At 35.1% G+C, this 24775-nt stretch overlaps 1 protein-coding gene across 4 annotated transcripts in view; it reads left to right on the top strand.

Moving 5' to 3' along the window:
* The first annotated feature begins 1483 nt into the window (after window positions 1-1483).
* LOC146133013 (WD repeat-containing protein 48-like) overlaps window positions 1484-24775 on the top strand; it is a 69003-nt gene continuing 45711 nt past the window's right edge. For 2 of the 4 annotated variants that reach the window (XM_083397347.1, XM_083397348.1), the window contains exons 1-3: window positions 1484-1626; window positions 7933-7995; window positions 21768-21933. In XM_083397347.1, coding sequence (XP_083253473.1) covers window positions 1582-1626; window positions 7933-7995; window positions 21768-21933 — 274 coding nt within the window. In that variant the 5' untranslated portion in view covers window positions 1484-1581. The remainder of the gene's footprint in view (window positions 1627-7932; window positions 7996-21767; window positions 21934-24775) is intronic. The other 2 variants (XM_083397349.1, XM_083397350.1) reach the window with 2 other exon arrangements.

Here is a 24775-nt window from a genome sequence, read left to right on the forward strand (position 1 = left end):
ACGCCTCACCGGTCAAGGCATGTTTACACTACAACTGCACTTGCTCAGCACAGCGTAATTTGCATTTAAATTCTATTGTTTCGAGCTTTTTACGCTTTGCTAAGCCCAAGCCCCATGCAGCTGGAGAAAAATACGCTTCGGACCGATTTTTACGCCCAGCTCAACTTAACTCACCGCAGCTGGAGTGAAAACAATTTCACGCCCATCTCTGCTCAGCGCAAATTTAGTTTAAACGGGCGGTCAATAAACGTAATTCAAACAATAATCTTTGAATTGTTAGTCATTTAATCCAAGTTATGTGGCGTATTACAAAAACAGCTCCTTATTATTGAAATATCTAAAAAATAAAAATCAGCAGTTTATTTACTTAATGTTAAATATTTATTATATGAAATTTCGAACATGGCATAACTTGACTCTGTAAAATAGAAGTTGTGACGTCATGCTGGAGTGAGCCGCTTTTGTTTACAGGTTCGGGTAAGGTTCAGGTTCTTTTAAATTATTCGGTTCAGTTCCGGTTCGGCTCCGTACAAAAAACGGTTCGGCTCTAGTTCAAAAAACGGTTCAGGTTCGGTTACGTTTCGGAAAAAATTAATGCAAAACTGGTTCATAACGTTCCGGTTCGACTCCCTGACGGTACAAATTAGTGCATTGCCATGACCTCAAGGTGTAAAAGTCAGACTTTTTTGCCCTTGGAATTGGATGCCCTAATTCACGTAGACTTTTTGCTTAGATATGCACTATTACTCTCTACTGCTACATTGACAACAACATAGCAAAACATGCATGTAGCCCCAAAACAAAATTAATTTACCTTTTTTAATGTTTTGACAATAAATCCCAGAAATTTCATCCACAAAATAGTTGATTGATAACCTGTTGCTGATTCAGGCCGGTCAAGCACTCTACAAATATCTTGTTTTTAAAGTTTGGTAAACAGCTTTATCAATAAATCGTATTGTAACTTTGCAGGCGATTAAAGTAGTGCGAATTACGAAGTTAAACGAGTTGGGAAACTTCGGCGCTGGTCTAGAATCATACCACAAGGAACATTATTTAGGTTAGGGTAGGTAAAGCAATATTCCTAAATATTAAAACTTGTCCAGACCTCACCCAAGCACTCCTGCACTATAGTCTATAACCCAAATAAGGTACAGAAGAAGGCACTAAAATAACATTATAGCAATGTAAATTCCTTTTGGTATAAAATGTGTTGTGCTTTCATAAAATAGATTTAGCATATGCAAGAAACAATACTAAATATTCTAACCAACGAACAGCTTCTTTTTTGGGTTTGCAATTTGTTATAAATAGCGGTCAAATATAAAAACTCCTACTTGACAGCACAGCGAATATCAAGCCTGACAAATAGTCACTTAATTTTTATTGTTTTTCCCTTGGTAAAGTATTATTATGCCTTTACCAGAAGCATTATGTAAACTGTAATATATATACTAATTTTTCTAAATTGTATTGCAGAAAGTTTGTATTCTTCCAAAGTTAAAAAAAAATGTATGTATGTATTTTGAAATGTGTTTTGCTGTGAAGCTTTGTGTAACATCTTGATGCTAACACCATATCATGCATGGCAGGAGAGATATTTCAGCATCTAGGAAAAAAATCCAGGTGTAGTATTGTTTAAATTATTATTTATCTGGCCATTTAGAAGGCAATTTACTGGCTGGCAGAATGTTGCCCGCCTTCTGTTAACAAGCATTTTGAGCTTTTTGGTCTCTTCTCTAAAGTTAAATGCTCTGTTCACTTGACGATAAACCTTGTCATGTTTAAGTGATAATCAAGACAATTAACAAGGAAAATATTGAACCAATAGTGGTGGTGAATGCGCAAAATTTATAAACAATGGAATCTTTAAACCGACAAATTTTCTCAGCTCTGGAAACTTATCTTGATCGAGATTTTGGTGGTAAAAATTGCCAAGACTCATTTCCAAGTACTTTTGCCTTTAAATCTCTCTTGGAGTTTATCTGTTCCAGGTGGATATCAGTTGTTGCTTTGTCAACTTCCGTTTGAAGTGGCGCGGAAGATATTTCAAACAAATGTTCGTGGAGTTTAAATAGGGATGTTCAAAGTAGAATACCAAGGTATTCTAGAATAATAGGTTTTGAATCTAGAATAACGAATCCAGAATAGCGAATCCTAGTATATTTTTATTAAATTATTTAACCTCGATTTGGTTTGGAATGGATTAACCTTTTTCTACCCTACAGGGCCCACATTCACTGCAATAAATTGCCCAAACAATTTGCTAACATGTGTTCATTATAATAAAAAATGTTTTACATTCTTAACAACTGTCATTTGACGCAGTTGTGTAAACTGTAATACATGTCCACTGTCCAGGTTGTTGCCAAAACTCATATTTTTGCCAATAGTGAGTACAATGCAACACTGCACACAAAACTCTTTAGCAATTCGGTCCAGTTTTTAAAGGCATTGTTGGGTCTTAATGCTTCTTTTTTCATTAATTGATCTGTTATGCAGTCAAATAATGTACTGCAAAGAATACAAAGTAACTATTGACATAACGAATACTTGACAATTTACGCTGCGCATAACTGCATAACCTCGCTGAATATTGGCCTAAAGTTGACCTCAAGTAACCCTATAGCACATTTTCTTGATGGCCAGCACGTGTTACTTTTGCAACTTAACGCATTTAGGGAAACTGCGAACTCCGCTCCTGACATTACACGTAAGTCGCTCGCCCAATAACGCTTGATTGACACTTAATTATTAGACGAATATCGCCAGACGCGAAGTAATTGGTCGCCCGAAAAAACGCTGACCTTGCACTACCAGGTTACATTTAAAGCAAGCACTTGGTCGCCCAGCAACATGCCAACTTACCGCACGCGTTTGTACAATTAGGCGCAACAATCGGCGGTAAAACATTAAATTATATCGGTTCCAATTACCCGAAATAAACGACAGAATTGGATTTGAATCCAGAAGGATTCAATATTCTACTTTGAACATCCCTAAGTTTAAAGTCTTTGAAGCAATTCAAAAATTCACCCAGTAGATTTTGAATTTGGTCTACGAATTCTGTCTTCTTCTCAGGAAGCAGTCCAGCTTCTTTAAGAAATTGAAAGCGGCTTAAATCTCCTTTTTGTAAGTGAGCTTTCCAAAGTTCTAGCTTGTTTTGAAACGCTTCTATGTGCTCATACATGTCATTCGCATACTAGCCATTTTGCTGCAGAGGTCATTTAGGTTAGTAGTTATATTTACCAAGAAAGCTAGATCACACAACCCACTTTCGTTTTCCAAAAATTTACTACTTCTCTCAGATCATACAATTATCTAAGCATGTGGCCCTTGCTCAACCAACGCACTTTGGTTAAGTACTGTGAAATACAACAGGTCTTAAATAACTACAACAGGCTCAGAGTTAACTGGTGATGATTATGTCCTTCTGCTCAGTTTGCTGCATTAGTGATGGGACCAAGAAATTGTTTAAACTTCAACATCTTTGCACACAGATTTTTGGCACCATTTGTGTTCGAATTTCCTGTTTGACATCGATCAGGCATTTTTTCATGAAATCACCATTGATATACGGTTTTATTTTTTGTGCAACCCTGGCTATTGACTTGTTTCAGCAATTGTTTGCGTTGTGTGTTTTATTATTTCCATCCATTTTTCCGTAAAAAAAACAGAATGGTTTGTCCTCAGGGGTGTATCCAAAAAATCAAAATCGGGGGTACTGTTTTTTCAACTTTAATAAATAGTGATTGTAATTTCGTCATAAATAGTGATTGTAATGACATCATAAAAAATAATCAGACACACGCAATTATGTCAGACAATCACACATGTGTCATAACCGCTTAGTGTGCGATCGTTACCTTGAGGCGAAAACGAAAGCAAGACCGTGAAATATGTGCAATTAATTTTGGTAGAATCGTGTTTTGGCTATCAGCAACTCAGTTTCCTAAATTCAATGTATGGGATCACACTAAATTACAAGCATGTCTTTCGCTACCTGCAATACTAAACGAAGATCGTTTTTCCCCTGTGTTATTATGCCACGATTAAAGCAACATCTGCGCCGAGCAGTGTGCCAAGTCAGCTAAATTACAGGATGCGGTTGAACTCGAGGTTTTTAGCGAGATAAAAAAGGAACAAAGCATAGTGTTGTCATTTGTTGAATACACCCTCAACCAAACAAAAGACAAAAAATGGCATTGTGCATTAGATTTTGGTTTCAGAGCTTGAGACGCGTGACCCAATTACTTTAAAAACATTACTGCATTGGAAGATGTGGTAAACCCTGAAAAAAACGCTATTATCAGCCCTGGATACGCTACTGTTTGTCTTGTAGTGTTGTTTAACATTGCACTCTTTTGTAGCACTAACAATTTTATTGCAAATAACACACATGGGTTTATGATCCGATTTTTCAAACAAGGTCCAACTTTCTTGGAAAATTCTTTTCTCTTACTTTCTCTTTTTTTGCTGTGAAATTTGTAAAAGTTGCCATCGCTACTTCAATTTAACTAAAGTTTAAGGAAGTGTAAAATGTGAAAAAGGTGCATCATAGAGAAGCTGTTTTTTAGCGAACTTGTGTGCATAGATGCAGCTGAAACCAGTTTATATGTGCGAAGCACGAAAAAATAGCATTTATATATTTGGTAAAATTGGCAAAAATTAAAAAAAAAAATAATAAAGTTACACTTTAGACACAAAATAGATATTCCGATATTGCTCGCACTAATGTCATTTATAGTCAAATTTAATTGAAATTGTTTGGGTTATTAAAACAGACAAAAAAAATAGTTTATTCAGGTGGAGAAACATGGCCTGGTGATTGCTGTTTTCAGTCAATATAGGAGAGTATGCTGCCAATCAAAGTAAAACTGCAAACACAAAACAATTCTATGATTAAAAAAGAGTAATTTTTTAAATAATGAACAATCTATATCAGGGGCGTGCAACCTGCGGCCCGCGGAACCAAAATTTCCAAACCAAGTTGATTATTGTTAATTCACGTCATTGCACACTTCAAGTTAAATTGTCCATTGTGATCTCATAGTGTTGCGTTGTGCTAATAAAAATACTACGTTTTTACAGCTTGCTGCGCTGCCACTGTAGGCGAGTAGTCATGGTACAAATGTCACATTTCAACAACATTTATTAGGCTGTTTTGTACGAAAAATGGCTTAAAATTTTAAAATAAAGTACATGCAGCACACATAACATCAAATCAATAAAATAGTGCATTTTTAGTCTTCACACAATTATATCAATTACTTATCTAAACTTTAAAAAAACGTGCTAAAAAGCCAGTTTTCAGGTTTATTTATAGCTATATAATTCCAAAGCAATGCAAAAAAAGAAGAAAAAAATTTTTTTCAGGGGAAGGATAATTTATTTTTTTCAAAAATTTTTGCTTAAATCTGAATTTTCAAATTGACGTAGCATGGTCAATACTGAACCAAACGTGCTAATATTTGGTTTGTGGGGTTTTTAGAAGCAACCTAACAATTCCAGATTTCAGGGTCCCCACTGAAATTTGACAAAAAAGTGTTTTTTTTGAACAACCCTAATGTGCACCCATCCCCCCTTGATACCATTAAAATCAACGTGTTATTTTTTGTTTATTTGTGTATATTTTTAAGGGACCATGAGCATTGAAAAAAATTGCTAGGGTACCGTTGCGCAATTTATTAAAAAGAGTTTGAGAAACACTGCACTAACAGGTGATCGGCGAGATCTGTGCAAGTGGCCCGTGGTCTAATCCGAATACACATATTTAGCCCGGCAGTGTGAAAGGTTGCACTGCACACCCCTGATCTATAACAAAATTTTTGTATTGAAGAGTGTTCCTTGCTATTTGTGTTAAAAAATATGTTAAATTGAATATACGTGGAACCAACTACTATTTTTTTGTGAAATTAATCTTTAAAAAAAATAAAAAAATAAAAATTATTTTTATATATATATATATCTTTTAAAACCAATTTCATCAGTTTTATGGATGATATTTCAGGCGACATAGTTGCCAAGTCGCCATCTTTCTGACTTACAGGCATTTTATTCATACCAAGAAATTGATTTTAAGACAAACCTAATCTATATTGAGTTAAACCCAATGGGATTGAAGTTAAACTTTATTGCGTCTTAAATCACCTTTTTATACCCTTGCATTAAATCTAATTCCTTACTTAAAATTTTTGGTGTGCGGACCCCCCTTTTGTAAGTGAGAATATGTTTTTTGTTTGTTTATGTCATGGTTTAACTCGCTGTCCGAAGCAGTATTGTTTTTAATAAAAAATAATCATATTCTAAGACAACATGTTTAGTGTGACACAACTTATTTTTCCCTCAACGGCATCTAGTATTTTAGTTGACCTGGCACACAGTCCGCGCAGATGTTACACTAATCATGGCATATTAACACCCTGCAAAAACAATTTTCATTCAGTATTGCAGGTGTCGAAATATGTGCATGTAATTTAGCGCTATTAGTCTCGTACAAGGAACTTGGGTAACTACGCTGTTGACAATCAAAACATGATTCTATCAAAATCAATCACACATATTTCACAGTCTTGGTATAGTTTATCGCCTGAAGTCACCTATTTCACGCTTAGCGGTTTCGCAGTTGGCGCCTGGCAGGAGCGTCAGCGGCGCACGTGTTTGCTTTGCATCTAATGGTCGCTTTTGCTAGACCTTTATTGGTGATTTCTATTTAGTTTTTTTTTTCCTAATGAATTACGTAATTACAAATCACTGTTATGTAACCATCGCTTATTTATGACATCATTATCAACTAACATCAGACGAAAATAGGGGAATTCCCAAGTTGAAAAATCGGAACTTGGCTCTCCATCTGTGACGTTAACATAAATTGTCGCAAATTTAGTCCAGCAGGTCTAACTACAATAACTGAATTTTGCTTTAGACACTCACCAAACGGTTAGTGGGCCTCAATCAGCTAAACTGTTATTGTTGCTTAAACCTACATATTTACTTTTAAATAAATGTTGAAGTATAAACCTACTAAAGCACACAACACAGTGGTGTATTATCTGGTGATTCAATCTAATCACTCAAATCTAATCACACCAATTAACTACTTTGAGTCTTGGGATAACGGTCGTCTAATGATCAAGTGTCAATCAAGCGTTATTGGGCAAGCGACTAATGTGTAATGTCAGGTGCGGAGTTCGCAATTTCCCTAAATGCGTTAAGTTACAAAAGTAACATTACATTATAAAACTTGCTGGCCGACGAGAAAATGCGCTATAGGGTTACTTAAGGTCAACTTTTGGCCAATATTTAGCGAGGTTCTGCAGTTATGCACAGCTTAATTGTCAAGTATTCGTTATGTCAATAGTAACTTTGTATTCTTTGCAGTACATTAATTGACTGCATAACAGATCATTTTAGTCAAAAAAGAAGCACTAAGACCCCACAATGCTTTTTAGAACACAACCGAATTGCTAAAGAGTTCTGTGTGCAATGTTGTATTGTACTCACTATTGGCAAAAATATAAGTTTTGGTAACAACCTGGACAGTAGACATAATACAGTTTACACAACTGCTTCAAATGACAGTTGTTCATAATATTGAACATATGGGAGATTTTTTTATTCTAATGTGCCCATGTTAGCAAATTGTTTTGGTGATTTATTGCTGTGATTGTGTGCCCTGTAGGGAGATTAAGATTAATCCCTTCCCCACACAAAATCGAGGTTAAATAATGTAATAAAAATATATATACTAGGATTCGCTATTCTGGATTCGTTATTCTAGATTCTAAACCTATTATTCTAGAATACCTTGGGATTCTACTTTAAACATCCCTACTTAATTGGTAGAGTTGTCTCCCCAGATAGGCTGAACCTAGTAAGATATGTAAAGATTTATTTCTAATAATTTATTTATTGTGTTATTTTTCATTTTAGGTTTCTTTTGTTATTCGAGATGTTGTTGAGAAACACAATCGTTCTGGAGTTAATGCACTTCAAGTAAGTAATTTTGTTTATATACTCCTTACTGAAATAATGTTTTAATTTTCTTCATAAACAGCTGTCATACTATGTGACAGCTTTCTAAAATCTTCATAAAGTTTTGCTTTACTTTTTAGCAATTTTACCACTTTAATTTGTAATGTACCATACATCAATCATACATGTTAAATACAGTGGCGTATCCAAGGGGGGGGGTTGGGGGTTCGGACCCCCCCCTTTCTTAAGAGACATTATCGTTTTTTGTTCGTTTTTGTCAGAGTTTTACTCACCCTCCGAAGCTGCGTGTTTTTAAATGTAATTGGGTTATGCGTCTTAAGCTAATGCGACACCAAAATCAAACGCAAAACGCCGTTTTTCGTCTTTTGTTTGGTCAACCATAAACGCTAGATAGTTTTTCTCTTTCGCCTTTCGTTATTCGTTCGGGTTGGCTAATCAGCAAGTGTGTGTTCGACAATTAATAATATAAATCAAGCGGTTTCCGCTTTTTTCTCTCTGAAAACTTTGAGTTAGACGGTGCTGATGTTTCTCGCTGTTTGTTGTCTGCGTTAATATCAGATGTTGGTGTAAGACTGGGGTCGGCAACCTACTGTAAGTCATCGGGCCCGTCGCCTCTTTGACAAACTATACACGAATATAGGTTATCAAATTTTTAGTTTAAATGCAATATATTGTTTAATGTTATAAACAGTTAGATGAAGACATCAGAGTTATACCTTTCATAATAAGGTTCAAGCAATAGCCTCATAGTGATCGAACGAACTTAACTGAGCATCTGAAAAGTCTAGATGACTTTATTGAATCATTGTGTGACACCTTTTTCTTCGAAGACTCATCACTTCATTAGTTAATCACAATCAAGTTACTTGAAACAAATTAAACGTAATTTAGCTGTTGATGAAGTCGTAATATTACTAGATTTTGCTGAGAACTACTCATTTATTGTCCAAGATGTCGTGGAGCAGTTCAATAGTAATCACTAACAATCCTTCGCCCTTTTGTAATATACTACAAAAAATATGGAGCTTTAATGTCAAAAAGCTTGCGCTTGCAATATCAGATTATTTGGAACATTTAACAAGCACAGTGCATGCATTCATTGACCAAATAATTCCAATTATTATCAAATCACTTGGTTCTCCAAAAAAAGATCTTTTTCAATGATGGTGCTGCTTTACAATACAAAACCCACAAAAAAGTATTTTTGCAATCATTCAATGGATTTTGGAACTGAAACTGGGTGGTATTTATTTGCTAATTCTCATGGCAAAAGTCCATGTAATAGAATTGGTGGAACCACCAAAAGATTAGCTGCATGTGTAAGTCTTCAAACAGCAACCAACAACCAAATTGTACCAATCAGAATCAAATCTGCAAGCCATATATTAGCCTATATTTGTATCATTTTTCGGCAGTTGTATTTGACCTTGTTTCACATCCACAAGGGCAAATGAAATATCATCTGACAGTCAACGCATTTTTAAAGACTGACATAATTGTGGAATGAAGCCATGATGTGATCTTTTGCTTGTTGTTGTTTTACACCATGCATATCACTTTTCCAATTCAAATTTTGTGTTGAGGTCTTTAATTTTAGTTGAGGAAAGCCAAATGTATTAAATCCCAGAACTGAGATCTTGTGCCCATTGGAAAAGATCTTGTGGTGTAAAAATTTGGTTGTTGGTTGCTGCTTGAAGACTTGCACATGCAAAAAAATCTTTTAGTAGTTCCACCAATCTCATCACATTTACTGGTGTTCAAATGGAACCCCTACACGGCATCTTGGACAACTCAAAAAAATCAAGTAATATTACAACTTCATCATCAGCTAACTTCTGTTTATTTTGTTTCAAGTATATTTTTTATGAATTGCTAATGAAGCAATGGGTCTTCAAAGCAAGAAAGGGGTCACACACTGATTTAATAAAGTCATTCAGGCTTTTAGTTGCTCAGTTAATTTTGTTCTATTAATATGAGCCTATTGCTTAAACTTATTATAAAAGATAAAAAACTGGTGTGACCGTCTAACTGTTTATAACATTTAACAATATATTGTATTTAAACTAAAAAATTGACCACCTCTATTTTAGGGTTTCTCAAACTTTTGGTCCGCAACCCCATTGGCTTAATTTGGCGAAACTCTTGCCAAATGTAATTATGTTAGCATTTATGTCACAGTCAAGTTATTATTTCACAATTTTGAATTGTATAAAATTGAGTTATAGTTTGCTGCTAGGTTTAAATTCATTGCCATTTCAGGTTTTAGATAGCACAACAAATGGGGCAGTGTGCATGGCAAGAAATGCATGACTTTTTTGTAAATTATACAGTAATCTGGCCAAAAAATAGAAAAATACTCAGTTAGCAAGTTGTACATTACAGTCACAATTGTGTTTTGTGAGGTAACAATTGTTAAAAACACAATTACAAATACATTTGAATTTTTTTTCATTTGTAATTTTTCGTGTTTTTGTCCAAATTTGACACAGAATTTCTATCAGAAAACATTGAGAACCATGAATTAATTTTGCATGGTAGACTTGTCATATCTTAGTAAATATGTGGACAAAATTTCAGTGCAAATTTTCACTGGGGTCATGGGTAACCGGGATATTAAAAGGAACCCACTTTTTGCTTTTTTTCATTTCAACCCATGTTTCACAATAAATATCTCCCAACCCCTTGAATATTTTGTACTGAAATTTTTGCAGTTCAGAGAGAATTCCATAAACAACATTTCAACCCATTTTTAGCCAAATCCAATCAAAACTGGGGACTTGGCGAGGTCTTAAAATTAGGGAAAATTTTAGCCGAGTGCTTGGAATGGCCAACTTTGGATATCTATGTCCTTTGACCTTTTAGAGTGACAATGTAAATTATGTTTTTTTTTTAATATTTGGTAGAAGTACTATCACCTGTATAAAAATTGGGTTGTTATCTTATTTAGTTTAGCAGTAATAGGGTGTCAAACATGGTCCAAAATAGAAAAATTGCGCCCCCTCAGCAGACCCTCCCAAACTAAAAGCTTCATAACTCTCGCATTTCTCAACAAATTATGCTCAAATTTTGCAGGTGTTCATTATATAGGATAGTGAAAAGGTGTGTAAAATTTAAGAAAAATCGGAAAGGTTGAATTTCTTGACTGTGTGAATTGACACGGAATGGCCCTTTTGCTGGACGTTAATAGGCTGTTTCGGATGATTTTTTTCTTGTTTATGACATCATTACCATCGTTATTTTATGACGTTATTACCATTGCTACTTAATGACGTCATATCCGTCACTATTTTATGACGTCAATAACTTCAGACGAAAGAACAACGGGGAATTCCCTAAGTTGAAAATTCGGACCCCCCCCCCCTTGTTGAATTTCTGGATACGCCCCTGGTTAAATATGATGTTGTTCAAATCCAAATATGCTAATTATTTAACAAACTATTTGCATGAACAATTATACAATGATTGTAAAAAACAACCTAAAATTAGCATACAATTAAAACACTAAAAAGGTTCATGGAGTTCCAGGGCATTTTTTAGGCCCAGTACAAGCCTAATAATGACCACCAAATGGAACAGCTCTTAGAAAACCAATTTTGTGAATCTGCATTATTACCATGAAACAATGCATGGTGGCTAGGGATGTTCAATGTAGAATTCCCTGAGATTCTATAATATAAGGTTTGGAATCTAGATCAGGGGTGGGCAATTATTTTTAACGTGGCCGCATGAGAAACTTTGTGAAGGGCCGGGTCGCAAAATAGGAACTCATATACACTCAATATAATGTCATACCCTGATGCCATAAAAGAAAAATGAGCTAACGAACTTGTTATCACGTTAGGAGTTGTGCACAAATGTGCAATTTAGGTCGAATTTAAAATAAAAAAAATTCGCGATAGGCTATTTGTTTTAAAACTTAAAAAAAATACAAACTAATTTAGATATATTCTCTCTAATATAATGTGAGCAAAGATGAAAAATGTACATTCATTTATTTATTGGCATTTATCAAGTTATGAGGTACTTCAACTCAAAAGTTACAATACGTATATATTTTGCACAAAAAACTTTAATGTTTTAAGTTACCGATGTATTATACTTACAGTACAATGGCCATGTTGCAAAGGCGGTATATAAATCTGGAGAAACACTCGCCATGGATTTAAAAAAACTAGGTTGACAAAATGTGAATCAGTATGTTTCAGAGTTTAGGAAACGGCAGGTTTTTCGTTCATACTTCAATAATAGGCTAGGTTTCGTAAATTTTTATTAGAGAGAAGGTGACTGTTCAGAGGTTAAAAATAGAGTTTGGTAGGGTCATGACTAGATCCATCCCTGGAAAAAATGTTTATGTTTCAACAAACATGTAGAAACTCGCCCTTGTTTTCACTTAGATTATGTTTTTTTATAAAAAAATCAGCGGAGGGCTGGATTAAATCGCTTTGCCGGCCGTATGTTGCCCAGGGCTGATCTAGATTAACAAATCCAGAATACAGAATTCTAGTAAATCATTGTATACCATATATTGACAGCAATTAATTGCCCCACTTTGCCATTGTATGTAAATGGTAATAAAAATAATATTCCAAATTAACATTCTAAATAACTGGTATTTGAAGCAGTTGTGTAAACTGTTATGCAGTGTTTCGGCAAACTTTGTGTCACGGCCGTAATGCTCCTCCAATAGTTTTAGAAGGCCTCATGCGATTTTTGTTTAAGTGGCCTCAACATTTTAAAAGAAGTCATAAAATAATCCTTAACCATTATTGTTCTCAAGCCAGTTTAATGGTGTATAGCGCAAAAATATATTTGTTTTAAATTTGCAATTTACGTTATTTAAAAGTACATTTGAAGCATAAAGCACATAAAACAGGTTTGGATTTTGTTCTAAATAATGGCATTGATGGAATTTGTAGTTAATTAGTCACACGGAGCAACATGCCATAGTATGCAGAGTGCCTTTGGATTGAAAAGACTTTTAAACCAAAATAAGTTTGTGTGAAACTTAAAAAAATGTATGGTGGAAATTATATTTTTCGAGGTCATAGCCTGTTGGCCCTACATTGCAACAATCTGCCCAAATAAGAAAATCTAAGCCAAACTACCCTTTAAATACAGGTATACAGGTCAATAAATGTTAGGCTATCATGTGGCTCACAACCAGTGTTCCCGCTAATTTTTTACCATGTGCGCAGGTGCCCAAAATTTTTGCGCACTTTTCAACAAAAAAAGCCCCCAATTGGATACGCTGGAGCGGGAGACCTTTTTTTTTTGGTCTTCACTTTTTCCGTCTGTTAATATCCGCGAGGTTGCCAATTTACCGTAAGTCCTTAACAATAATTAGTTCGGTAATCTGTAATTATTTTTTGCTAGCTTTGTCAAACGGATGCTTTCGTTGCAATGGAGATGAGCAATATGCGCGGGAGAGCACAGGAGGCATCGCAGTAATCCTAATTAATTTCTCCCAGACATAAAATAATTAATAAAGTCTCTTTATTTGGAGAATTGCTCTCGCTTGAGACGTGATTTCGCTTGGACTTAGTGAAGCGTAGCGCGGTGTAACCACCTAATGGTCGAGGTAATTATCGCTCGTAGTGCAGCGGTTTTAGGAGTAGTATTTTTAACTTTTAAACGGGTTACGCATTTTTTTAAAGTGATAACTTTAATTAGAAACAAATTTGGCCTTCCTGTCTTTCCTGTTCATATTGACATAAATTTAACCTACTCCTTTAGTTGACACAACACGCAACTTTGCTTTTTCGTGGTATATTGTAATTTGCATTGTACACTGTTTTACTAAAAAAATGAGCTTAAAAGTTTTATCTTTGGAAAGTCCCAACCTTTTAAGAATTAAAAAACAGCATGAAAAGTTCATTTTCGCAAATAAAAGCATATCGCAGGTAATTGTAATAATTATATATGTTTAAAAAAGTTTAAAGCTATTCCGACGCGAGGTTTTTTATATAAAGCAAGTACTTTCCTATAAGACAAAACACACAGTGCAAAATACAGATACCTTGAACTAAAAATATCTCAAAATTAGGAATAAAATGAAGTTGTAAAACGAAAGCTTCGCGCGCATCGCAAAAAATTCCAGTTACTGAGAACCATGGCCTGGTGTCTACTCTAACCTCTATGCAAAACTTAGATTCCAGTCAACAGCACTACCTTGTTTAGACAAAGTAAGCCCAAATCCGTCGTAAAAGATTAAAATATGAGTTAAGTAAGCCTATTCCGAGAACTAATCAAAATTAGTAGTTCAAAAACCACGAACCAAATTTTACAGTTACTAAACTACCACCCGATCAGTCAGAAATTGGTGCAGTTTTAAGTAAAGGTATACAGCAATTAGGGCATCCAAAGGCAGGAGAGTCTGACTTTTAGATCTTGAGGTAGCGGCAATTTGCACTAATTGGATCTTTAGGTAAACTTCCGGCAGATATAAATAAAAAATATTGGATAAAAACTTACAAAAAACTATGAGATAGATTTAATAATACTTGACCCACCCAAACCCAAACGATAACCAGTTCCTTAACTCAAATAATGTGAGTTAATTTAATAATTATTTAAACGCTGGGAAAAAGCCCAAACCCGGGTGGGCATAAGATAATTTCTAGTCCAGGTTATATAGGATTGTTACGTCACACATTGATGGATTCGGACCAAAAGTGTTTATATTATTACTAAATCAAAGCACATTACTTGGGTTAGGGTGTGCTCGTTAGCGTTTGGGCTCGGCTGGCAGGTATTATTAAATTTAATCTTCTTAAGCATATTTGTTAAGTCAAATTAGTTATTGTACCAAGACTTCAAAGTCTAAAAGTCAGACTTTTCCATCCTTTGGATGCCTGTCGTAGACCTTTTTAATTTCTGAACAGATCGGCTAATTTTTGACAGATCGGCAGAAACTACACATGCGTGTAATTTCAAAGTAAAACATAAAACACCGAATATAGGCAGATATCATACCAGGCGTAACATGTAACCATAAAAATTACTGCACAAAATATAAAAAATTAATGGCAGAACTTGCGACGCCCTGAGAATTTTCTGGCGCTTTATTTGGGTGTGAGCGCCTTCCCTAGTTAAGAAACACTTTTTTCGCACGTATATCTCAAAGCAAACTAATTAGGACACTTTTTTGGTTGTACGTAGCTCAAATAAAACTAATTTGGGCATTTTTTTGTCCGTACGTAGCTAGGATAAAACTAATTTGGACACCTTTATGTCCGTACGTAGCTCGAACAAAACTAATTTGTGCACTTTTTTAACGGTACATAGCTTAAATAAAACTAATTTGAGCACTTTTTTGTCCATACGTAGCTTAAATAAAACTGATTTGAGCACTTTTTGTTCCCTGCTTCGCTCAAGTAAAATTAATTTAGTCACTTTTTTGGTCGTACGTAGCTCAAATAAAACTAATTTGGGCATTTTTTTGTCCGTACGTAGCTAGGATAAAACTAATTTGGACACCTTTATGTCCGTACGTAGCTCGAACAAAACTAATTTGTGCACTTTTTTAACGGTACATAGCTTAAATAAAACTAATTTGAGCACTTTTTTGTCCATACGTAGCTCAAATAAAACCGATTTGAGCACTTTTTGTTCCCTACGTCGCTCAAGTAAAATTAATTTAGTCACTTTTTTGGTCGTACGTACCTCAAATAAAACTATTTTGGGCACTTTTTGTTCCGTACGTAGCTTAAGTAAAACTAATTTGGGCACTTTTTTGGTCGTACGTAGCTCAAATAAAACTAATTTGGGCACTTTTGTGGTAGTACATAGCTCAAATAAAACTATTTTGGGCACTTTTTGTTCCGTACGTCGCTCGTACGTAGCTCAAATAAAACTAATTTGGGCACTTTTTTTGTCGTACGTAGCTCAAATAAAACTATGTTGGGCACTTTTTGTTCCGTACGTCGCTCAAATAAACTAATTTGGGCACTTTTTTGTCCGTAAGTAGCTCAAATAAAATAAATTTGGGCACTTGTTTGGTCGTACGTAGCTTAAATTAAACTAATTTGGGCACTTTTTTGTGCCGTACGTAGCTCGAATAAAACTAATTTGGGCACTTTTTTGTCCATACCTAGCTTAAATAAAACTAATTTGGGCACCTTTTTGTCCATACCTAGCTTAAATAAAACTGATTTGGGCCCTTTTTGTTTGTAGCTCGAATTGAATTAATTTGGGCACTTTTTTGTCCATACCTAGCTTAAATAAAACTGATTTGGACACTTTTTGTTCTGTACGTAGCTCGAATAAAATTAATTTGGGAACTTTGTTGTCCAGTCGTAGCTCGAATAAAACTAATTTGGGCACTTTTTCGAAACTTTCGTGCCAAAATGGGGTACATAAGGTATTATATGTAGTAATCTTTGCAAAATAGTAATAATGTGGGCTTCAGGAGACGGACTGGAGGTCGAATTTAAGTAAAAAAACAACTTTTATTTTATTTTTTTGCTTGCAAACAAAAAAAGTGCGCTTAGTGGGAACACTGCTCACAACTACATATGATAAAACAGTTTGCTAACCACTGCTGTAATGCATAATTACAATAAAAACAAAAGAAAACCACGATGCAAATGCCAAGTAGTTGCCAAAACCACATAAAGTGAGTACAATGAAGCAATTCAGTCTATTTTATAAAACATTGTTGTAAAAGTGCCGAAATGCCTTTTATATCACCGGTAAGTGGAACCAATATAATTTTTTTGTTTTTTCAATGAAAAGTTACATACGGAGTGGCAAGTTTGAGGCCTTTCGCCATGGCAACACACTTATAATGCTTGCTTTAGGTGTAGTGTGTTCATAGGCGCCGAACTTTCAAAATTCCAGGGCGTTTTTTGAACCAGTTCTTTAAAAGGGGGGTCCCGAAATTTTAACTTGGGGAATTCCCCTGTTTTCCGCCTGACGTAAATGAATAATGACGTCATAAAATAGTGATTGAAATAACGTCATAAAAAAAACGCAGAGCGAACATGTGCGTCGAAACCGTTCAGTGTGCAATCATTAACTTCAGGCGGAAAACTAAACAAAGACGGTGAAGTATGTGTGATTGATTTGGTAGAATCATGTTTCGACCATTAGCCGCGCAGTTTCCCAAGTTTCATGTACAGGACTTTGCTTAATTACAAGCACGCCTTTCTCCACCTGCAAAACTACACAAAGATCGTTTTCCTCGGGTGTTATTATGCCACGATTAGCGCAACATCTGTGCCGAGTTATGTGCCAGGTCAGCTAAAATACAAGATGCGGGTGAGAGAAAATAAGTTGTCATTTACAAACCAAACACGTGGTCTTTTGATATGAAAATAAATTTGCGGTGACTATCATTACATAAAAAGGGCGACTTTAAACAGCCACAGTTAGACCATCTTTGAAGAGATCTGCGTTAGTTACAAAAATTCCGTTGTTATACCCACATCGGATACTAGCGCGGACAGCGGATAGCGAAAAACAGTAGTCTTACTCAACGTTTTTAGAGAGAAAAAAAAGGTGCACCTTAGCGATGTCATTTGTTAAATACACCCTCGCTAATCAGCTAACCTGAACGAATAACAAAAGGCGAAAGAGAAAAAAAATCCTGCATTGATGGTCGACCAAACAAGAAACGAAAAACGGCGTTTTTGCCGAACCCGGTCCTGGATTACACCACTACTCATTACCAACAAAACGTAGCAGGTCTCGCAAACACATTTTCCGATTTTGTATATTATGTTTAAAACAAGAGTTATATCTCCTGTAATTTTGTCAGAATTAATTGTACTTAAAGCTAATGCGTGATTTGTCCTTCATTAAAATGATGAAGGACGAAGGTTAGTGTTAATCTACTTTGAGCAGTGTTCGTAACTTATTATCAGCCATAGCATACGTGCGGAAGGAGGGAGCGAAGCGAGGGCGGATTTTTTGGGGGCTATAGCGATATTTAACATTCAAGAGAGTTGTGCGAGAGGAGTCGACGTTATTGAACAAGGATTTTTATATGTGTTTGGTGTATGTTCGGAAATATTACGTTTATCTGTCGATTTGAGTAACCAAACTAATTACAGTTGTCAACAAAAAAATATTTTTTGTCATTGCATAAACTTTAAGAAGTGTTCTTAGTAAGTTTGGCGGGCTGATTTTAAATCTGTTGTACAATTTTTCAAAACAGTCACATACTTGACCTTCCTAGACTTCTAGCATGGCAATTTGTTTGGCAATGCAATGGCCAATGAGCTATATTTCCACTGCAATACAAGCCTTTACTCTGGCAAGACGTTATAAATTGAATATAATAGGTCTACCCTATGATAGAGCCCAAGAAACTAAAAGAAATGCATGTGGTTAAAACACAGTGGGGGAGGAGGGGGGGGGGGGTTATCATTCAAGCACCTTAAAGACGCAACATCGTCACCTTCATCCAGAGTGGGTATCTAGCAAACTTCCAAAGTCTCTCTTGGGCACAAAGACGACAACTGTGGTCCTCACAAGGTTTGCACAAACTCAGTTGAAACGCCTTGTTTGCGCTCAAAAGGAAAATAATACCAAGCTCAAGTGAGGGTGTCCCAACGGTTTTGAGAGAACCTAGAAATCAGTTGGATGACTGCTACTTTTACCTTGTTAATGTCAAACAAGGAGAGCAAACATTCCCTCATACTCGAGCATACATTCAACCAACTGAATCATTCCTCATTGCGATGATATACCAATCCCAGTATTTGCTGAGATTAATGAGAGATTTTTCCTAGTAACAGGCTTATATACTAATGCTGATAAAGAAGGACATGTACACCAGGGGCTGAATACTTTTAACTTTCTCTGTTTAGTCAATCTGAAGTTAATGATCTTGTATACTACTTAAATTTGCCCAAACAGACTGCTGAATGGTTGGTTTTCAGACTGCGCAAGAAAAAGTCCTCTGCAATGTGGCACAAGTGTCTCATTTCTGTGGATCACTAAGTAATCACAAATGGTTGATTTTGTAGACCAAAAATGGTTAATTTTATTTTTGGCCAATAAGGAGACTTTTCAAATACTTATACTTAATTTTCCTGGGATAGTAGAGTCTAGAAGGAGCACTGTGTGAAAAAAGAATGGAAAGACCAATATTTCATACCCAGGGACAAGAACGTCATTAACGAACCACTAGTTAACCACGAAAACATCACTTTCCCACCAGTCCCACCATTGCACCTCAGACTCGTATTGATGAAGCATGTAATTAAATCTCTCCATCAATGAATATCAATAGACTGACGTCCCTTAGACCATTTTCTTGCCCGAGGAATGGGAAAGTGGGGTTCTATCTTTAGCATTTCTCTACAAAAATTTTTCACTACCAAGCTGAGCAAACTGAAAAGAATCTCAATGGGCCAAAATATTAGTAAAATTCCAAAATATGCACATTGTAAAAAGGTTGAATTACGCGCTTGGTTGGCATTTAGTGACTGTGTGCTAATTTTTTACAAATGAAAATTGCATTTTTTCGTGGTAGGTGTTGATAATCGACTTAGGTTTATATGTTGATGGGTTATGCATGTAACGTAAAATGCATTTTCTGCTTTCTTGAACTTCTTTCCAGAGAACCTTAGTTCAGTTCCTGATGAACAAAAACAACATTTTAAGCTATGAAATCCTGTCTACCAGCATTTTAGAAAGGGGGAATAATTGAAAATACAGATGGTGATAACTTGAGTTATGTGTAAAAAAAAGTTGTATGTCAGATGTTTTTAAGGCCATGGATCATAGTTTGTGCTTTGTTTTCAATGAATGTTTTCAGAAAATAGAAATTTGACGATATGTTAAAAATGTGTTGTGGCGGAGATAAACTAAAGGTATATTTGAAATCAGCACAAAAAGTACACCTAAGATAAAATACTCACACTCTTGTTTTAAAAAAAATTTAAATTGTGTTGACCAGTGGTATTTTTACATCTGTTTGCAGAGTGTTTTTGCGTTTAATTGCTGTCACTTTGGTGTAGTTTGATTAATTCCCCCATTCTAAAGAATGTTAACAACTGTTTTAACAAAAAAATGTTAACACTGTTTTAACAAAACAGTAAGCTTTGAAATTCTAGTGACCTTGTGAGGGGTCTGTTTTGCCCAATCACTATGCATTGTATGAAACCCTGATTTCTTAAATCTTTAAACCTAAAACATCCAATTGTTTCGGGTTAATAAACAGGCCCTTTTCTACAAACTGATCAGCAAAAAGTAAATTTGCCTTTACCTAAACTTTAGTAACAAATACATAATTTCACTGTACTATCCTTATATCAACTTACCTAAACATATTTCCTCCTCTCCCTGGTTTGTGCAAAATCTAATCTGCCTAAGTTTTTCCACAAACGTTTTTTAGGGTGATAGTCACTGTTTAGCAAATGAATAACATGGTTATACAAGATTAACTTTTAGTGAAGAATCCATACGGTGTTACATACCATAGTTCGTGTTTCTATTAGAACATAAAATTAGATCGCGCACACACTTTCAGTGACATGATTCATTTCAATGAATTGATTATACTGCTGCCTGCCTAATACATTAATAATAACATTAAAATAACACAAATCTTAAGGCTTACAAAAAAACATGTTAAACAGATTCATAAAATATAACAGCAATGGCATGAAAGATGATTCTGTTTCGGCTGTAAGTGTTGACATACTGGGATCTGGCGATTGAAATGCTTGCAGGCCTTCTGGCGACATATGTATGCTTTTCTTACTCACTTTTTCATAGATAAACTGTTTTCAAGCGAACTTCTGTGTAAACATGCAGCTCAAAACCAGTTTAAATTGACTAATCCCAAATATAGCATTTGTTTGATAAAATATACAAAAATTGTGACACTTTGGGCTCACAGAGATTTGCATAATGCTTGAAACAATTGAATTTATTGTCCAAGTTAATGGAAATTGATGCCAAAGTTCTGAGTCAAACAACGTAATAAGCCATAGTATGCTTCGCGTTTTTGCGCTGATTAGATTTGCCTAACATTTGGCAGGAACATAGCAAAACCCAATTTTTTTGCATTTACGTAATTAGCTGGACAAAAAATATTAGTTAATTTAACTGGGTCTTTCACCCCTGGGTCTACCCATCCAAATGTCATACTTTTTTTGTCTATTTAACTGCAATTACAACTATCAGGATTGCTTTTTAAATAAGTCTGATCAAACTAAGACTGCAAACACACATTTTTTTTATAATAATGAACAATCTATATGCCTTTTATGTGAAATGAATCTTTAAAAAACAAATAACCAAAAAAGAAAAATTAATTTTTATAAATTTTTGTATGGAACCGATTTCTGTTTTTTTGGCTAATGCGTCAGCCAACATAGTCGCTGAGGCGCCACCATTCTGCCATACATAACTGAAACTAAGTTAGTATGTCGGGAAAAACATGTTCTTAATAATATTTGAATCATATGTCACGTTGTCATGTAACTTGTGACGTCATAAGTAAGATTTTTTGTCCCATTCTAAAAAAATAAATTCATGTAATTATGAAACAATCGGATTCTGGTGACACACAACAAAATGTAGTTCGACCACGCTTGGTTACACAATTATTAAAAAAGTTTTAAATATGCACTCAGATGAAAACTGTAAATATATTTATTGTATTTATGACTAATATATATTTTTTTCCCATTTTGTGAGTCATTTGGCTTGAAATTGTCACCTATTATCCAAATCAATTCAAGAATATATTTTTAGCATGGTTAAATTGTTTTATTTTGTGAGGTTTGCAATACACAATTAAATTTGTTATATTAAAGCTAGATACTTCTACCAACACATTATACACTGGAGGAAGGGACTCAATCATAAGAGTATGGGATGTTAATTCCCAACAAAACAAGATGAATGACCCTTATATTGCATCAATGGAGCATCATACAGATTGGGTTAATGACATAATACTTTGCTGCGGTGGAAGAACATGTTAAGTACCTTCATTTCCATTTGAGATAATCAGATCCATAATGTTTAGTTTTTTATAACAGTGGGTTTATGATACAAAATGAATCCCAAGTATATATTAATATTACGCAAACTACCCTGCTTTCGCAATCACAATTGCAGCTACTCGATTCGTTATCTATCCAAGAATGCAGCCCCAAACTTAATGTTGACACCTTATCAACACCACTGTACCAAACCTGAAGGTGCCAAATAATGCTTCAACTGTAGAAACTCCGACTGATAACAATTGTGTCCCACCTTTTATAAGTGATGCTTGAAATGCTTCTCAGTCACGTTAACTGAAGGTGTACAAGCCCGTTTTAAAACGTCTTAATATTATTAGCAAGCTACATTTGCATAGTGTACACAACTATTATGTAAAACTTTAGGCAATTTGTAGTTGCAAGATACACTCTAGTATTGTTCAGAGTCATGTAAGGTGTTTCTTGTGTTCCACTGTGATTTTTACTTGTATAGATATGTAATAAAAACATTCAATACACAGTAAATAAAGTAGTACATGTGGCCAGCATTTTACCATAAATAGAGTGAGTCCAGGATATTTGACATATTTACCTACTTTTCCCCTATTTGTGATGATATGAAATAGTAGACACTTGATATTTTAATTATATTTACTAACTACGCTGAGCTACATTTCAATAATTTACATATATATAGCTCTTGATTGTTTTAAGCTAAAGCCTAAATATCTTTTTCATACCATATTGTGCGATCATCATGTGGCTAACTTTTTTATGGAGATATTTTGCTGTCATGATGTGTAGAGCTGTTTAACAATTTGTTATTTCATGTATGTCAATATTTTATGTCTAAATTCCTGCGAAGGAAATAATATGGTCAAAGGAATATTTTGTTGTAGGTAGGGATGTTCATAGTACAATCACAGGAGATCCTAGTGGTTTTTAGACTTAAGAATCTAATCCAGAATGTTGATAAATATTGCAATTTATTGCAAAACAATTTTTTAACATTCAAATGTATTAAAAAAACTTTACAATAACCTAGTGAGCAGGGGCGTATTCCGTCTGACGTTAATGACGTCATAAAATAGTGACAGATATGACGTCATAAATTAGCGATTGTAATGACGTCATAAATAATAAAAAAAATCATCAGAAACAGCCAATTAACGCAAATGTTTAGACGCAAAACAAACGGTGCGTCGCCGACAATCCTGCCAGGCGCCAGCTGCGCAACCGCTTAGTGTGCAATCGTTAACTTCACGAGAAATATATGTGATCGATTTTGGTAAATCCATTTACGGGACTACGCTAAATTAAAAGCACGTCTTTCGTAAACGAAGATCGCTTTTCCCCGGTGTTATTTGATTAGCACAACATCAAAACGCCACTTCAATAGTTAATCTAGTTCAATTTTTTAACCTTTTTAACTAGGTGTACACTTGGTGAGCGAAGCGAGCGCAATTTATTTGGGGGGAAAACGGCATTTTTTAAAATTTCTTGCAAGTTTTTATTACATTGCCGAAAATGAAAATAAAAGAAATGTTAAAAAATATGTGTCCAATATTTTTGAATAAATTTTCCGTTTGTCCGCGACACACTTTGTCCGCGACACACTTTGGCTTTGAAAATTTTTCGCACTTACGTAGTTAAAATACTCAAAAAGTATTTAAAATGGACTCGTGTATAGTTTGTCGAAGAGGCAGCGGGCCCGATGAATTACAGAGACCGCTTAATTGACTGTTAGTAATTGTCGAACACACACTTGTTGATCAGCCAACCCGAACGAATAACGAAAGGCGAAAGAAAAAAAATCCTGCGTTTACGGTCGACCAAACAAGAAACGAAAAAGGCGTTTTGCGTTTGATTTTGGTTTCGCATTAGCAAGACGTGTAACCCAATTACACTGAAAAAAAACACGCAGCTTCGGACGGTGTGGTAAACCCTGACAAAAACGAACAAAAACGGTAATGTCACTTACGAAAAGGGGGGGGGGGTCCGAACCCCCAACCCCCCCTGGATCCGCCACTGCTAGTGAGTATCCTTGCTAAATATTGACCTTAAGTTTACTTCGGGTAACCAAAAAGGATATTCTGTTGGGAGACTAGTGCGGTTTACGTAGAGAAAATTGGTTGCCAAAAAAAATGCTGGCGCTGCACCTTTGTTCTAGCTCAGCCCATTTTTTGAACAGTCATGCAATTTTTAGGCACTTGATGAACAGTAAATGATGATCGCCAAAACTAAAACCGTAAATGCTGTGAGGTTACACCAGCAACATAGCACTTGGCATTGAAAACCTGTCCGTGTTTGTCGCTGTCACAACCCATTCACCCCTTGTTATCGTTGCTTAAGATGATCGCTTGTCATCGAGCAAAGTAATCTCAAACAAGCATGATGACGAAAAAATTTATTTGGTGACCTGTCAACAATGTAGAAACCAACATTGAAATTATATGCTAAAATAATATATCGTTCTTCAATTTTTTAGTATAATCTTATCCACAGAATATTTACCGGTGCACTTTTATTAGCGTCAAGCACACTACGAAATTTACGCATAACCTACCTGATGCGCGCCAAATTGCTTAAACTTAGCAAAGTTTAATTCGAGCTAATCTTGAACTACCACGCACTATTTGTTTCATTTTGTTGAGATATACAATTCATTTCTAGCAGGACATTTATTTTTAGTATACCATCTCTAAAGATGTCTCTATAAAAATGGGCCATTTAGTTACGCTCCATACAATCGGCGATTCGTTCAAACATTCATTTCACTGAGCAAAATGTAACAATATAATGACCTTTAAAGTGATTTAAAGTCACATTGGCTGTTG

This window comes from Ascidiella aspersa, chromosome 9 (assembly GCF_963924565.1).
Source record: "Ascidiella aspersa chromosome 9, kaAscAspe10.2, whole genome shotgun sequence".
NCBI lineage: Eukaryota > Metazoa > Chordata > Ascidiacea > Phlebobranchia > Ascidiidae > Ascidiella > Ascidiella aspersa.